Raw genomic sequence first — 15576 nt, 5'->3', positions numbered from 1 at the left:
GGACTCAGGAGGTGCCCTTGAGTCTCCAGCCTGATATCCTGGGAAGTCACATGGAATCATAAGACAAGGAGCAGCTCTTAGAACGATGGGTGTATACTGTAGGTTAGCTTTAAAGAACAGGGACATCAGGGAGGCAGTGTGTCATAGCCTCATGGTTAACAGTGCCAGCTTTATTTGTTTGTTTATTTATTTATTTAATTAATTTATTATGTCAGAGAGAGAGAATGTGCATGTACACAACCAGGAGGAGTCGCAGAAGGAGGAACAGGCTCCTCGATGAGCAAGGAGCCCGATCCCAGGACTCTAGGATCATGACCTGAGCCATGGGCAGATGCTTAACCGACTGAGCCACCCAGGCATCCCAAGAGTGCCAGCTTCAAATGTGGTTTACCTGGGTTAGAATCTCAGCTCCCCAATTTGTTATCTTGGGCAGTGAGTGACTCGACCTCTGTCTCTGAGCCCCAATTTCTTTATCTGTCAAGTGGGTTAATACTGATGGTTAGCTCGTGGCATTATTGGGCAGATCAGATGAACCAGTCCTTCTAAAGCATTTAGCGTAATACTTAGCACTTACTAAGAGTAGTAAATGTTAGCTTTTACTATTGTCATTTTCCTGATAGGCAAGGGGGAGAGGTCAGAGAGGAATGAAGTTTAGGTTGGAAGGATAGTAAGAACAAAACAACAGTTTATCTTCTCTTCCCCTCTTTATTTTATTCATTCATTTAGCAAACTTTTCTTGAGTACCTATGTTGTACCTAGTTGTCCTGTGGTAGGTATTGGCGGGGAGATGAACATGACACACTCTCTTATTAAAGAGGTCACCTGGATCTTGGGCCTTAGTCTGCAGTTCATGTAGCCCATGGCCCGTATAGTTAATACTTACTGCCTTTTTACCCCTAAGCCAGGCTCAAGGGATATAGAATGGAATCGGAGACTGTCCCTGTCCTCAGGGAGTTATGAAATAATTGGGGAGACAAACAAGTAGGTCAGCAATTTCAGAATAGTGTCCTTGATGGTGTATTTGAGGTACATAGGAAGTACAGAGGAAATGTTCAAAGAACTCCAAATCAAGAGGAAAAATAAAAACCAAGAGACCCAGTAGAGAAATGGACAGAGGATGTAGTTAGCACTTCACAGAAAGAGAAGCATGCATGGCTGATAACTACAAATTGATGTTCAGTCCTGTTTTTAATGAGAGAATTACAAATTAAAAGAGTCTAGCAGTATTTCATGAAAATAAATCTACTTAAGCTCTGTGACTTAGCAAAGCTACTCCTGGGTATATATCTCAGAGAGAGTCTGGCCACAGGGTTACAAAGAGACACATTCAGGCTTGTCTGTCTTGGCGTCATTTATGGTAATAGGATGTTGGTGGCAATGTGGACAGCCATCACTTGGGGAAAATATAAGTTAAATGTGATGAATATATACAGACTATATACAATACTGTGTAGCAGTTCAAAGCAGGAACTGGATTTATAGGCAGTTACATGGGTAAATGTGTAACACTGCATTTGTGTAAATTTAAAAACAAGCATATTTTACAGGGATATGCATTCTTAAGGCTATATACATATGTGTGTATGTATACACATTTGTCATTTTGGAGCACATACTCAAAATAGGGAAGATAATGGGCGTGGAAATAAGGGATTGAGCCACAGGAGAGAAGGGTCTTACACAGAGAGTGAATCTTCATGTAATGAACTGTGGGATATAATTAACTGCATCCAAAGGGGAGAAAGCCCAGAAAAGTGTAATAGAAACGAAGAACCTGGGGCACCTGGGTGGTTCAGTGGGTTAAAGCCTCTGCCTTTGGCTCAGGTCATGATCTCACAGTCTTGAGATCAAGCCCCACATCGGGCTCTCTGCTCTGCTCGGCAGGGAGCCTGCTTCCCCCTCTCTGTCTCTGCCTGCCTCTCTGCCTGCTTGTGATCTCTCTCTCTCTGTCAAATAAATAAATAAAATCTTTTTTAAAAAAAGGAATGGAGAACCTGCTCACAACTGTCAGGAAAGCTTTTATAGAACAAGGAGTGATGATCTAGATGCCTGTAGAGTGAGTAGGACTTAGCCAGCTGGGCAGCCGACAGAAGGGAGTTCAGGCAGTGAGAGTAGCATGCTCAGAGGTGTGAGAGAGTGTGCCTTGTACTGGAAACTAAGTATGAATGTCCGGTGCATAAAAATGGGGTCAGGAGGAAGGCGGGGCTGGTGGACAGGTCAGCAGGGGCCAGATCACAAAGGGCTTTATGAGTCATGCTTAGGAGATTGGACTTAAAATTGCATAGCTCAGAATTAATAGAGTTAATTACATTCCATTTGGATTATAGTGACTAATGGGTTTAAGCTGCTAGCATGACATCTGGCAGCATCTGTCACACCATACTGGGGGAGTGGGGAGGCAGTTGGAAATTAGCCCTTCCTGGCCTGCTAGTATCTGGATACTGGTTACATACTCTTTGACTTTCTAAAGAGACGGGGAGCAGGGCAGTGGCAGGAATCTCGTATTTTCTCCATGGTTGTTTTTTTTTTTAAAAAACCACCCAAGCTCTGCTCCTTGAAGGTTCTGGAATACGGGTGTGTTGGGAGGTGGTAGTTGGAAAGAGTCAAAGCCCGTGAGCAAATATGAGCAGAATGCAGCCAGTATACCCATCAGTAATGATAGTAACTAAAATTTATTAAGTACTTAGTGTGGTCTGGCATGTTTCTAAGGATTTGATGCATATTCTTTAAAAATCTCCCGATAACTCCCAAGGTAAATACTATTCTTATTTCCATTTTACACGTGAGGAGATAGAGGTGTGGAGAGTATAACTAGCTTGCCTGAGATTACACTTCTAGTAAATGGCAGGGTTTGGATGCCAGAACTCTTTTCCTACCACATTATATTGCAATGGTGCCATGGGAGAAGGAGCGTGGATTTTAGTGTTAGACCTGGCTTCCAATCTCACATGTGCCCATTTACTAGCTGTGTGCCCTTGGGCAAGGTCTTTTACCTCTTGGCCCATGTTTCCTCATTTGTAAAATTGGAATAATAATGCTTACTTGTGGAGCTATTAGAGGATTAGAGGTAATTATGTAAAATACACAGAAACTTAATAAATAGGAATTACCATAGCTGGTGGGTTCAGGTGGACCTTTTTGTGCCTCCTAGGAACTTGGCAGGGCGCTGCAGTCTTCAGTTTATAAAGGGGGATTAGTGGAGTTTGGCTCGATCTCTCTGCCTTGTGCCATATCCGCAAGGCTAGGCTGAGGGACTTAGTTCTCCGACTTCAGGGAACAGTTTTATGTGGCTGTGGAGGGATAAACTGAATGGTGACTGAAATTCAGTAGTTAACTGAATCCCTGGGTCTTGGATCTAGTTCTCCTTTCTCTCCACAGTTTGGAGTTTGAGAATCAGAAGACTCGCTTGGGCATCCAGTTGGATTTTGAAAAGAACCAACTGAAAGAGGACCAGGATAAAGTACACATGTGGGAGCAGACAGTGAAAAAGGATGAAAATGAGATAGAAAAGCTCAAGAAGGTAAGGAAGGAGAGCATAAAAAGACATACCAAAAACTGGGTGGAAAAATTGGAAGGGATACGATAGACAGAGGGATAATATCCATAATTTATGAAGCCCCATTGAAATAAGGAAAACGAAGACCTAAATAGGAAAAAAAAAATTGAGTAAGAGGTACAAACAGTTCAAGATGATTCAAATAGCCCATAAACACATACATGTAATTTAGCCTTACTGGAAGTCAAAGAAATGCAAATTAAAGCAACAATCTGATACAATTTGTTTCCTGTCACATCACCTAAGATTTAAAACACAAAACAAAAAACCAGATGATTAATACTGGCCATGGTGCACAAGACCAGCATTCTTATGCCATATGGCACAATCCATCAGGAGTCTTCAGGATATATTTATCCCCTCTTAGTAAAACCTGAGGAAATCCAAAATGCTGGCACAGCTTCGTGCATGGAGGTTGATGTTTATTACAAACATTTATAGTTCCGTATTGGAAACTGTCCAGTGTCCTCTGGGAATTAGGAGTTTAGCAAATTGTGCTACATTCATGTATGCATTTGTGCAGTTCAGTGGTCTTCAAATTTTAGTAATACACAGACCCTATTTAAAGACCTAAGATCTTCTTCAGTGTTGGCCTAAAAAATCCTTGACATTAAAATACATACAAACATACATACTTAGAGCACTTTACCAAAAAGCCAGGACAAACGTACTAATTAATTGTTATAATTAACAACATTAATTTTAGTGCAACAGATGATGATATTTTGCTGAAACCGAGTCCCTTTCCACATTTTGCCTGTGCTGGTGACAGCCAAGGCTCAGTTTGAGTTGAGCTTGCTTGTGTCACTGGGTATTGTCTGACGACCCACTTTTCCCACATTCTTTCTCTTTAAATTACTGTGAAACCTTTGTTCTTCTTACAGCATCCTCTCCAGAGGTGATTTGATCCTCCTCACTTGGCTTAAACATATCATTTGATTTTTATGTCTGCCTGTGTTTGTTGTTTTTGGGGGTGGGGTGGGTGTGTATATGTGTGTGTGTGTGCACGCGTGTGTGTTTGTTTTCATTAAACCCTGATATTTTAAAGTAGTCCTTTGTGCTGTCATTGGAATCTTAAATGCAAATGTAGATCAGGCAGGAGTAAGTGGGCAGCTAGATGATCCAGAATACCATTTCTATGACTTTGACTTTTTATTTTGAAATCATTTGAAACTTAGCAGAAAGTGGCAAGACTCCTATCGAGAACTCCCACCTACCTGCCACTGGAGATTCATCAATCACTAACATGCCATATTTGCTTCTGCATTGTCTGTGTATGCATATTATTTTTATGAGCCATTTGGGAGGAAGTGGCAGATATGTCCCCTTCAATGACTTTAAGATCAAAGTGAAAACCAAATATTCTTCCTTTAAAAAAATCAGATGTGCTAAGACTGCACTCCCCTTGACTGGCCATTCTTAATGCCACTCCCTTTCCTCTTCCTGGAGCTAATCCCATGTGGAGGGTATTCTTCCAGACCTTATAGGTATTTACTTAAATGTTTATACATTCATGTCAGTGTACTCATAGAAATACTTAGTGTTGTTTGTGTGGGTTTTTTTTTTAACACTAATGTTATATTGCCTGTGACAGCAATTTTAATGTGGAAAAGATGCTCAAATATAACATTAAGTCAGAAAATACAGTTTTAATCACAGTCTAGTCTCAACTCTGTAGAGCTGTCTATATAAGTAGTATTAAGAAGAAATAGGCTAAAATGTTAATTGGTTGTCTCTGGCTGGTGAGATTACCAGTGATTTTTTTTCTTCTGCTTGATACTGTTTCAGTTCTTTGTACTTTTCTATATCAGGCAACTTGTATAATGGGGTGTTGGGGAGAGGGCAACCAAATTTGAAAAAAGATAGAGACACCTAAAGGGTGATGGTGGTATGTGAAAGCAGAGCTTCCTGAGAAGAGGCTCTGACAGGCCTTGGAGGCTCCTTCTGCCTGGTGGAGAGGGTGGGGGCAGGGGGAGAAGATCCTTAGAGGAGATGAGGAAAACGTTCACTTCTTATCCTGTTCCCCCTGCTGGGACCAGGAGGAACAAAGACACATGAAGATCATAGATGAGACCATGGCCCAGCTACAAGACCTGAAGAATCAGCACCTGGCCAAGAAGTCGGAGGTGAATGACAAGAATCATGAGATGGAGGAGATTCGTAAGAAACTGGGGGGCGCCAACAAGTGAGTGGGTTCAGGCCTGGGTTTGGGGGACCTAGGTAGAGCAGGCAGCCTGCTGGATTTGGATCTCACCTCTCTACCTGGACCTTTTAGGGAAATGACCCATTTACAGAAGGAGGTAACAGCCATTGAGACCAAGCTGGAGCAGAAACGCAGTGACCGCCACAACCTGCTGCAGGCTTGCAAGATGCAGGATATCAAGTTGCCACTGTCTAAGGGCACCATGGATGACATTAGTCAGGAGGAGGTGAGTATCAGATTAGGGCTGGTGGTGGGAGTGGGCAATAAACAGCATTAACCAGGGATGGGGGTGAAAGTAACCAGGGAGGGAAAGAGGGAGAGAAAAGGATGGTAGGCAGGAGTGGTGGGACACAAGGAGGGGTGCAGGGGTGATTAGGCAGGTTGAGGCTATGAAGGCAGGTAGGGGAAAGGTAGTGGCTTTGGTATGAAAGGGAAGTTGACTTGGGGGTGGTGCTGGATATTGGTAGGTGGTGTGGGGGGGAAGCCCGGAAAAGATGGAATCATTCTGTAACCTTAGGGACTTGAGCTAAAAGCTCCAGCAGATGTTGGATATTGCTACGAGTGGCAGTTGAGGGACATTAGCAAAGAGCAAAGGGAGATGGAAGCTGGGGGACCTGAGAGATAATGGCTGAGCTGCAGTGAGGGAGGTTGGCCAGGAGAGGGTTGGATAAGGGACATCAGCAATGAAGAGGTGACAAGGCTTAGTCACAGGAAAGAGAGGGACATTAGCCAATGGAGAAACCAAGGCATTTTATGCATTGAAGGTGCAGATTGGTAGGAAGCGATGGGAACATTAACTGAGGGGAGGTTTGCATATATCTGGCTTAGACCTGGGTATGTATCTCAGCCCCACATGTCTTTCTCCCTCCCTCTTTCCAAACAGCATTTCAGTTTAATTCAGCAAAATATTTTGAACACCAGAAATGTGCCAGGCACCATGGTAACATGTGACATAATTACTCCTAATCCTAAACACAACCGTGCCAGGCAGGTAGTATCCCATGTTACAGTTGAGGGTTGATATATTTAAATCAGGCTTCTGGTGTCAGGATCTGATGGCATGATTTGCCAAGGATCACAATTTTAGTGGTAGAGCCCAGTTTTGAACTGAGGTCTTTGTGTCTTCTGAACTGCTGTCCTGCCACAGGTGCTCTAGTAAGGTGTTTTGCAAAGACTTTGAAGGTTGGAAAGGGTCCCTCCCCTCCTCCCACCCCGTTAGAGGGGCATTCTGTGGCCAGTGTGCTTCATTGGACTCTCCCTCTCACCATTGCAGGGTAGCTCCCAGGGAGAGGATTCTGTGAGTGGTTCCCAGCGAACTTCCAGCATCTATGCACGAGAGGCCCTGATTGAGATTGACTACGGTGACCTGTGTGAAGATCTGAAGGTGAGGATCAGCCATGAGGGCGGCGACATCCTCCCAGCTATTCAAAGGGAGAGTCAGTCCACCCGAGTGCCCCGTGGTGACCATGGCTGGAATGCAGGGCGGGCTGGCAAGGAAGGGAGGGACTTGTGGTTTAGGGTCTCCCCGACTATGCACACAAACACAGGTGCATCTTCCATCACCACCATCAGTTGCCCCTGTTCCTGCCTACTGCCAGTCTTCCCCTTCCACGCATGTACACATCTCAGCCCAGGTACACACACAAAAGACCTTCACAGTGAGCAGATGGGCCTTGGGTACTCCTCACTCTCTGTCCCAGGTGCTCCTCCCTTCTCACTTTTTGCATTCTCGCATCCGGGGTATCTTTTTCACCCCCTTGGCCTCAGCTGCCATGTGTGCTATGCTACGCAGGTACCTCAAACCCCAGCCTTCCGCAAATCTGCCCTTTGTCCTTGGTGCCAGCCACATACTCAAACCAGAAATCTGTGCCTTGTCCTTGACTCCCTCTCTCACTTGGCATATTCGTTGAATTACCAAGCCCTATCCATTATACCTCCTAAATAGCTGTTGAAATATCCATCTACTTTATTTGTTTCCTCTCTCTAGTACAGGCCATTTCACCTCTCACACAGCCTACTGCAGGAACTCCTAAACACGTCCTGATGCTTTCCCATCCATCCTTAAAGCTGGGGGACTTGATTTTTTAAAGAAATCTTTATCATGGAAAATTTCAAACATACACAGAAATAGAATAATGGACCTTAGTACCCATCATACAGCTTCAACAATTAGCAACACATGGTATCTTGTTTTCTATACCCTTCCCTTTCACATTGGCATATTTTAAATCAAATTCCGGGTAACATTTCATTCATAATTACCTCCACATATATCTCTAGAAAGAAGGACATTTTAAAAAACATAACCATATGATACCAAAAAAATTTGAAGACTAACTGCAATATCACTTAATACTCAGTAAATGTTTAGATTTGCACAAATATCCCATAAATACTATTAAAAAAAAAAACATAGTCTGTGGATCTAAATCAGGATTCAAGGGAGGTTCATGTATTAAAAGTGGTTTCTTCTAGTCTGTACCATTTTCTTATATCATTTTATTTTTTTATACCTATTTATGGAAGAAACTGGGTCATTGGTCGTGTATAATTTTCTACATTCTGAATTTGGCTTGATTATGTCCTATGATGTTATTTAACGTGTTCGTCCATTCCCTGTATTTCCTGTGAACTGGTACTTAAATCTAGGGTGTGATTGGATTTGGTTCATTTTTTGTTTATTCTTGGCAGGAATACATAAGTAGTGCTGTCTACTTGTGAACTTTCTTTTGTGTTGCATAAGTTGACATTGAATATCATTTCATGATCTTTGTACTAAGTTTGGTCAGTGTTCAACATTACCTGTGAAATATTCTTGTCAAAAACTCAAGTAAGGATCTGATTAAGCTTTTATAGCCACCAATTATATGAAACACCAGTGCCAGAGGAACGTGTTAAATTAAAACACAGGGATGCATGCAGTTAGCTAAATCCAAACGGAAACTATGGGCCTGGTCTCTTCCATGGATAAATCAGAGGAAAGAAATTAAACAGAGGGAAAATTTTTATTGACTGTAAGAGCCAAATGAATCAACTGGAATATGTGGCATTTCTGTGAATACATTGCAAAGAGGAAGGGGAATTTATCCATTAAATGAGACTTAAGAGATAGATCAGCCAGTTGTGATGTGTGTACCTTATTTGAAACGTGCTTTGAAAAACTTGTGAAGTTTTGTTTTGGTTTTTTTTTTTACAAAACAATCAGGAAAATTTGAACACTGACCAAAGAATTTATGATGTTCAGAAATAGCTGTTAATATTTTTAGGGGAGATGATGGTATTGTGGCTTTATTTTTTAAGTATTATCTTTTATAACAGTGGTTCTCAGTGGTGCATGGGTTTTGCCTCCCCAGGGGACATTTGGTAATGTCTGTAGACACTTGGAACATCCACTTGTCATAATCGGTTAACTGACAGTGTCTCGTAGGTAGATTGAAGGGATGCTGCTAAACATCTTATAGTGCACAAAGGACAGCCCTCATAACAATGAGTCATCTGATCCAAAGTGTCAGTAGTGCTGAGATTCAGAAACCATTTTAGAGATACATACTGAAGTATTTGTGGATGATGTAGTAGTATGTCTGAGATTTGCTTTAGGATAATTGAAGATAGAAAGGAATTGAGTATAGATGGCAGAGTATTGGCCATGAGTTGATAATTTTTGAAGCTGGGTAATACGTACATACATGGGGTGGGTATTGTATTCTCTGCTTTTTTGTGTTTGTTGAAAATTTACATAATATAAAGTTAAGAGAAAAATTATCAATGATCAGGTTCAGGTGTTGTTAGCCTGTCAGTTTTTTAAAAAATATTTAATTTATTTATTTGACAGATAGAGATCACAAGTAGGTAGAGAGGTAGGCAGAGAGAGAGGAGGAAGCAGGCTCCCTGCTGAGCAGAGGGCCCGATGCGGGGCTCGATCCCAGGACCCTGAGATCATGACCTGAGCCTAAGGCAGAGGCCCAACCCACTGAGCCAGCCAGGTGCCTCTAGCCCGTCAATTTTTATGAAGTTCCCTGTCAGCTTTTTTACAGGCTGGTTTTAGCAGTTGTTCTTTTTTTTTTTTTTCTTTGAGGGCATGAATGTGTGAGCTGAGTTGGGGGTGGGTGGGAACGGTCAGCAGGACAGGGAGAGAAGAGAATCCCAAGAAGACTCCTCCTTGAGCACAGAGCCCCATGTCGGGCTTGATCTTAGGACCCTGAGATCATGACCTGAGCCGAAATCAAGAGTCAGACACTTAACTGTCTGAGCCACACAGGCACCCCAGTTTTAACAGCTCTTAATCACGTTGCCTAGCTCTATCAAGGGTTACAAAATGTTAATTTTCTAATTCTTCCATTCCTTCTCCATTTGTTTATTGGAATTCTAAAAAGAATTTTCCCATATCAACTATTCGTTTCTTTTGAAATACAGCCAGTACAGAAAAAATAGGATAAATGCTTCATTCTTTTCCTTTATTTACCAGCTTTCAGAATGAATCAATTGCTTTGTAACCTTTAAAGATGACCAGTAAGGTTTTAATTTGTATTACTGGTTTTAATTTGTATTTATTGTAAACGTAACTGTTTAAATGTATTTTGGTAACTCTGTCAGAGTCATTTTTCTTCTTGATGTTCATATTGTCCCGTCCTTGTCCAGTAGGAGCCACTTCAGGTTGATTTTTTTTTTGTTGTTCTTATTTTTAGATTTTTATTATGGAAAATGTCACATGCAAAAGTAAAATAGCACAATGCTATCTTGTGTAGTCATCACTAGTTTCAACAGTTATCATCTCATGGACAAACTTGTTTTATGTGCACCCCATCCACTTCCTCCTCTCTCCCCACCCCTGTATTTAAAAATACAGTCGACCCTTGAATAACATGGGTTTGAACTGTATAGGTCCACTTATACATAGATTTCCTTTGGCAAATATAGCACAGTACTATAAATGGATTTTCTTAATAACATTTTCTTTTCTCTAGCTTACTTTACAGTGTGTGTTAGTCACTGTTTATGTTACTGGTAAGGCTTCCAGTCAATAGGAGGCTATTAGTAATTGAGTTTTGGGGGAGTCATAAGTTAATATGTAAGTAGATTTTTGAATGTGTGGGGGGCTGGTTCCCCAACCCCTTGTTCAAGGGTTAGCTACAAATTCTGGACATCATGCCATTTCACTTGTAAATATTTCAGCATGTATCTCTAAAAGAGATAATTCTGAAAATTACTTAGAATCTTTATCATACCGAAAACCCAATTAATTCCTTCATATTAGAGCTATATATTATAAAATAATTTCTTATTATTAGTATTATAATTAATATTCACATTTCCTTGATTGTCATGCACACACACAGTTTGCTTGCTTGAATTGGGAGTCAAATAAGATGACAGATATAGATAGATAGATGATTGATACAGAGATTGGTTGATATGTCTCTTTTTTTAAACATTTATAAAATTTTAATTAACATATAATGTATTATTGGTTTCAGAGGTACAGGCCTGTGATTCATCAGTCTTATATAATACCGAGTGCTTATTACATCACGTGCCCTCCTTAAAGTCCGTCACCTAGTTACCCCATCCCTCCTCCCTCCTCCCCTCCAGCCACCCTCAGTTTGTTTCTTATGATTTTTTTTCTAAGTAATTTATTTATTTATTTGCGCAAGCAGAGGGAACAGCAGGCAGAGGGAGAAGCAGGCTCTGTGCTGAGCAGAGAGCCCGATGTGGGGCTCGATCCCAGGACCCTGGGATCATGACCTGACCCAAAGGCAGACACTTAACTGACTGAGCCACCCAGGTGCCCCTGTTTCTTATGAAGAGTCTCTTACAGTTTGTCTCCCTGTTTTTTAAAATTTTTTCCTCCCTTCTAGGAACCTCTGCCTTGTTTCTTAAATTACACATGCCAGAGAGATCGTATAATTGTCATCCTCTGATTGACTTATTTCGCTTAGCATAATACCATCTAGTTCTCTCCACGTCATTGCAAGTGGCAAGATTATACTTTTGATGGCTGTGTAATATTCTGTGTCACGCCACCTTCTCTTTATCCTTTCATCAGTTGATGGATAGACATCTGTGTTCTTTCCGTAGTTTTTCTAGCTATTGTGGACATTACTGCTATAAACATTGGGGTGCACGTGCCCCTTCCAATCACTACATTTGTATCTTTGGGGTAAATACCCAGTAGTGCAGTTGCTGGGTTGTAGGATAGCTCTATAGTCAACTTTTTTGAGGAACCTCCATACAGTTTTTCAGAGTGGCTGCACCAACCTACATTCCCACCAACAGTGTAGGAGGGTTCCCTTTTCTCCTTATCCTCGTAATATCTGTCATTTTCTGATTTCTTAATTTTAGCCATTATGACTGGTGTGAGGTAGTTGGTTGATATGTCCTTTAAGTCTCATTTAATGAATGGTAATCCCCCTTGTCTGTGCCGTTGCTTTCAATGGTTTCAGTTACTATGGTCAACCACAGTCTGGAAGCAGATGATCCTCCTTCTGACCTATTTCAGAAGGTCAGTAGCCTACCTGGTGCTATGTCACAGTGACTATGTCATTCAGCTTACTTCCATCTCCTCATGTAGGCATTTTTTGTCATCTCACATTTTCCTAAGAAGGGTGATTACACGGTAAGAGTTTGAGTGAGAGTCCATTCGTGTAACTTTTATTATAGTATATTGTTACAATTGTTCTGTTGCATTATTGCTGTTAGTTTTTTACAGTGCCTAATCTGTAAATTAAGCTTTATTGTAGCTATGTATGTATAGGAAAAAACATAGTATATAGGCTTTGGCACTGTTCATGGTTTTAGACATCTATTGGGGGGGGGTGTCTTAGAATGTACCCCGTGGATAAGGGGGACTACTGTATAAGATGCCCCTCCATCAGTTTTTATTTTTCTTTGCAGTATTTTTTGTTTTAAAAGAAATTGGCTCATTTCTCCTGAAGGATTTTCCACATTCTGTACTTTGTTGAGTGTATCCTGTGATTTTTTTAAAAAGATTATTTATTTATTTAAGAGAGAGTGTGCATGCACTTGAGCAGGAGAGAGACAGGCAGACTCAGTGCTGAGTGCAGAGCCCGATATGGGGCTTGATCCCATGACCCTGAGTCCGTGACCTGAGCTGAAACTAAGAGTCAGACACTCAACTGAACCACACAGGCGCCCCTGTATCCTATGATTTGTTTTGATGTTCTCCAAGAACAAAGCACAAAAGTAGTTCTGGTATCCCCTGTAGTTCCTATAAATGGGTAGTTAGATCAGTGCTGTTAAATAGAGATATAATATGATCCACGTGTCCTATTTTTAAAAGTAAAATTTATTTTAATGCTGTATTTTTGCTTAACCCAGTATATCCAGAAATTATTTCAGTGTAAAACACATAAAAATTATTGATAGGCTATTTGACAGTCTCTCTGTACTAAGTCTAAGAAACTTAGAAACAGATACTAAGAAAATACAGTATCTGTTTATGCTTCTAGCATATCTCAATTTGGATGCTGTATTTTCCTCAGATACATTTGATCTGTAATTAGCTATCTTACATTTGATCTTAGCCAAGAAGTGGTATGTATTTAGCTATCTTAAACTTTACAGTAGAAAAAAAGAACCACATACCCTACCTAGTTTGTTACAGATATACTTAAAAGTTTTCTAGAAACTAAGTTGAATATCAGTTTTTAAATCAGTCAACAATCATTAAAGTCAGTAGTCACATGTGGGCTTATGGCTACCGTATTAGACAGCTCAGATCCAGAGGTTTGATTAGATTCAAGTTTGGGGGTTTGTTTTGGTCAAGACTGCCTCATAAGTGACGTTGTTAACACCTGTCAGGAAGTTGGTGATGTCTGGTTATGGTTCTTTTTGTATGATTTGCAGTTGTGGTTATTGCCTCAATTGATTAATTTGTCTGTCGTTGCAAAATGGTGATCTTCTTACTTTATTTTTATTAACTGGAATACTCTGAAGAGAGATTTCCTCTTATTAGTCATTAGGTTACCCTGGGGTACAGTTTATATAGGAAAGGTGGATATATATGCACTTGATTCTCTTATTTTACTAGCTTATAAAATAATGAGCTAGTTTTCTGACATTGTCAAGATCTGTTCATTGAGTTGTTTTTTAAGATTTTATTTATTTATTTGAGAGTGAGAGAGATCCCAAGTAGTCAGAGAGGCAGGCAGAGGGGGAGGGGAAGCAGGCTCCCTGCTGAGCAGAGAGCCTGATGCGGGGCTCAATCCCAGGACCCCGAGATCATGACCTGAGCAAAGGCAGAGGCTTAACCCACTGAGCCACCCAGGCGCCCTTATTCACTGAATTGTTTTTGTGTCATTTTGAACTTAATGGATTTAAACACGTGAGATGTATTGTACTCTGTTGTGGTTGTTTATTCTTGTTGATCAAGTTGCATCTTAGGCCGGTGGGAACCATTGGCTTCTGAATCATTTTGACACAACTCTTACAGGCTTTTATGTCTTCACTGCTTTCTGGTATGTCCAGGCTCATCCGTAAGATCTGGCATTAGCCATTTCTCTCTGAGAAGTTCTGACTTCTTGTAGTGGGAAATGCTGTTTAGCAACTACCATCTGAACACCAGAGTGCTCATGACTGCTGGGTTGCTCAGTTCTTCTAGAATGTTTCAGTAGACTGGGCTACAAGGTGCATTTTTTATTTTGGAGGAAAAATGTGAGTTTATGTTGATACTTCAATTGAAATTGTAATTTTCACAGTGTAACATCATTGATTTTATGGTTGAGTCTCCCCAATTATTCTTGCTAAAAATCGTGGTTCCTAGCAACATTAACATAATTAACATATTTTACTTTATCCTATTCTGTATATAATAGTTTGAAAATCACAATGAGGTATTATTAGTCACAACTTATGTATGAATGCTGTTGAAGATTTCCTTGAGGTCCTTTTTGCCGTTAAGCTAATAGCTTATTGGGTGTATATGGCCAGCCATGTTCCTATATATATATATATTTTTAAAGATTTTATTTTTTTATTTGACAGACAGAGATCACAAGTAGGCAGAGAGGTAGGCAGAGAGAGAGGAGGAAGCAGGCTCCCCACTGAGCAGAGAGCCCGATGCGGGACTCGATCCCAGGACCCTGGGATCATGACCTGAGCCGAAGGCAGAGGCTTTAACTCACTGAGCCACCCAGGCGCCCCCATGTTCCTATATTTTAAAGTAATTTGAAAGAATTCTCTGAGTGTTTAACCAGCTTAATATATTGTCATGTTTCTTTGTTTAGCTTTTCATTTTTAAGGGGGTTGCTCATTTTTGCATTTTGACCTCTTTTTCCAAATTTATTTTGAAAATTTTCAAACCTACAGAAAAATTGAAAGTACAGTGCAGTGAACACCCATATACCTTTCACTGTAGATTCACCAATGAACATTTTTCCGGTTTTTTCTCTCTCCATCTCTCTTGATTCCCTCCTTCCACACTACACTTTTGTTTTTGCTGAACCATTTGAAGGAAGTTACACTGATCTTTCGAAGAGTCTATGTGTTGTCTTGAATGGCTGTGTTATGGATATGTTTGTTTCCTTTCATTATTTTTTTAAATTTTTTAAAGATTTTATTTATTTATGACAGTGAGAGATCACAGGTAGGCAGAGGGACAGGCAGGGTTGGGGGGTTGGGGAGCAGGCTCCCTGCTGAGCAGAGAGCTGGATGCAGGGCTCCATCCCAGGATCCTGAGATCATGACCTGAGCCGAAGGAAGAGCCTTAACCCACTGAGCCACCCAGGCGCCTCTGTTTCCTTTCATTATTGTTTAATTTGTTCCACCTATCCTTGTGTTTCTTATAAATTGGAAATTTGAT

General features: G+C 40.8%; 1 protein-coding gene across 5 annotated transcripts in view; it reads left to right on the top strand.

Moving 5' to 3' along the window:
• The window catches only part of SMC1A (structural maintenance of chromosomes 1A), a 48967-nt gene that overhangs the window by 12452 nt on the left and 20939 nt on the right, over positions 1–15576 (top strand). For all 5 annotated transcript variants that reach the window (XR_004282822.1, XR_004282821.1, XM_032331749.1 and 2 more), the window contains 4 exons: positions 3379–3520; positions 5596–5741; positions 5832–5985; positions 7033–7143. Coding sequence is in view for 3 of the 5 variants with exons in the window: in XM_032331749.1 (XP_032187640.1) it covers positions 3379–3520; positions 5596–5741; positions 5832–5985; positions 7033–7143 (553 nt within the window). In the remaining 2 variants the exon portion in view is untranslated. The remainder of the gene's footprint in view (positions 1–3378; positions 3521–5595; positions 5742–5831; positions 5986–7032; positions 7144–15576) is intronic.

The sequence above is a fragment of the Mustela erminea genome, chromosome X (assembly GCF_009829155.1).
Source record: "Mustela erminea isolate mMusErm1 chromosome X, mMusErm1.Pri, whole genome shotgun sequence".
In the NCBI taxonomy this organism is placed as follows: Eukaryota; Metazoa; Chordata; class Mammalia; order Carnivora; family Mustelidae; genus Mustela; species Mustela erminea.
This window is presented reverse-complemented; position numbering and strand designations above follow the sequence as displayed.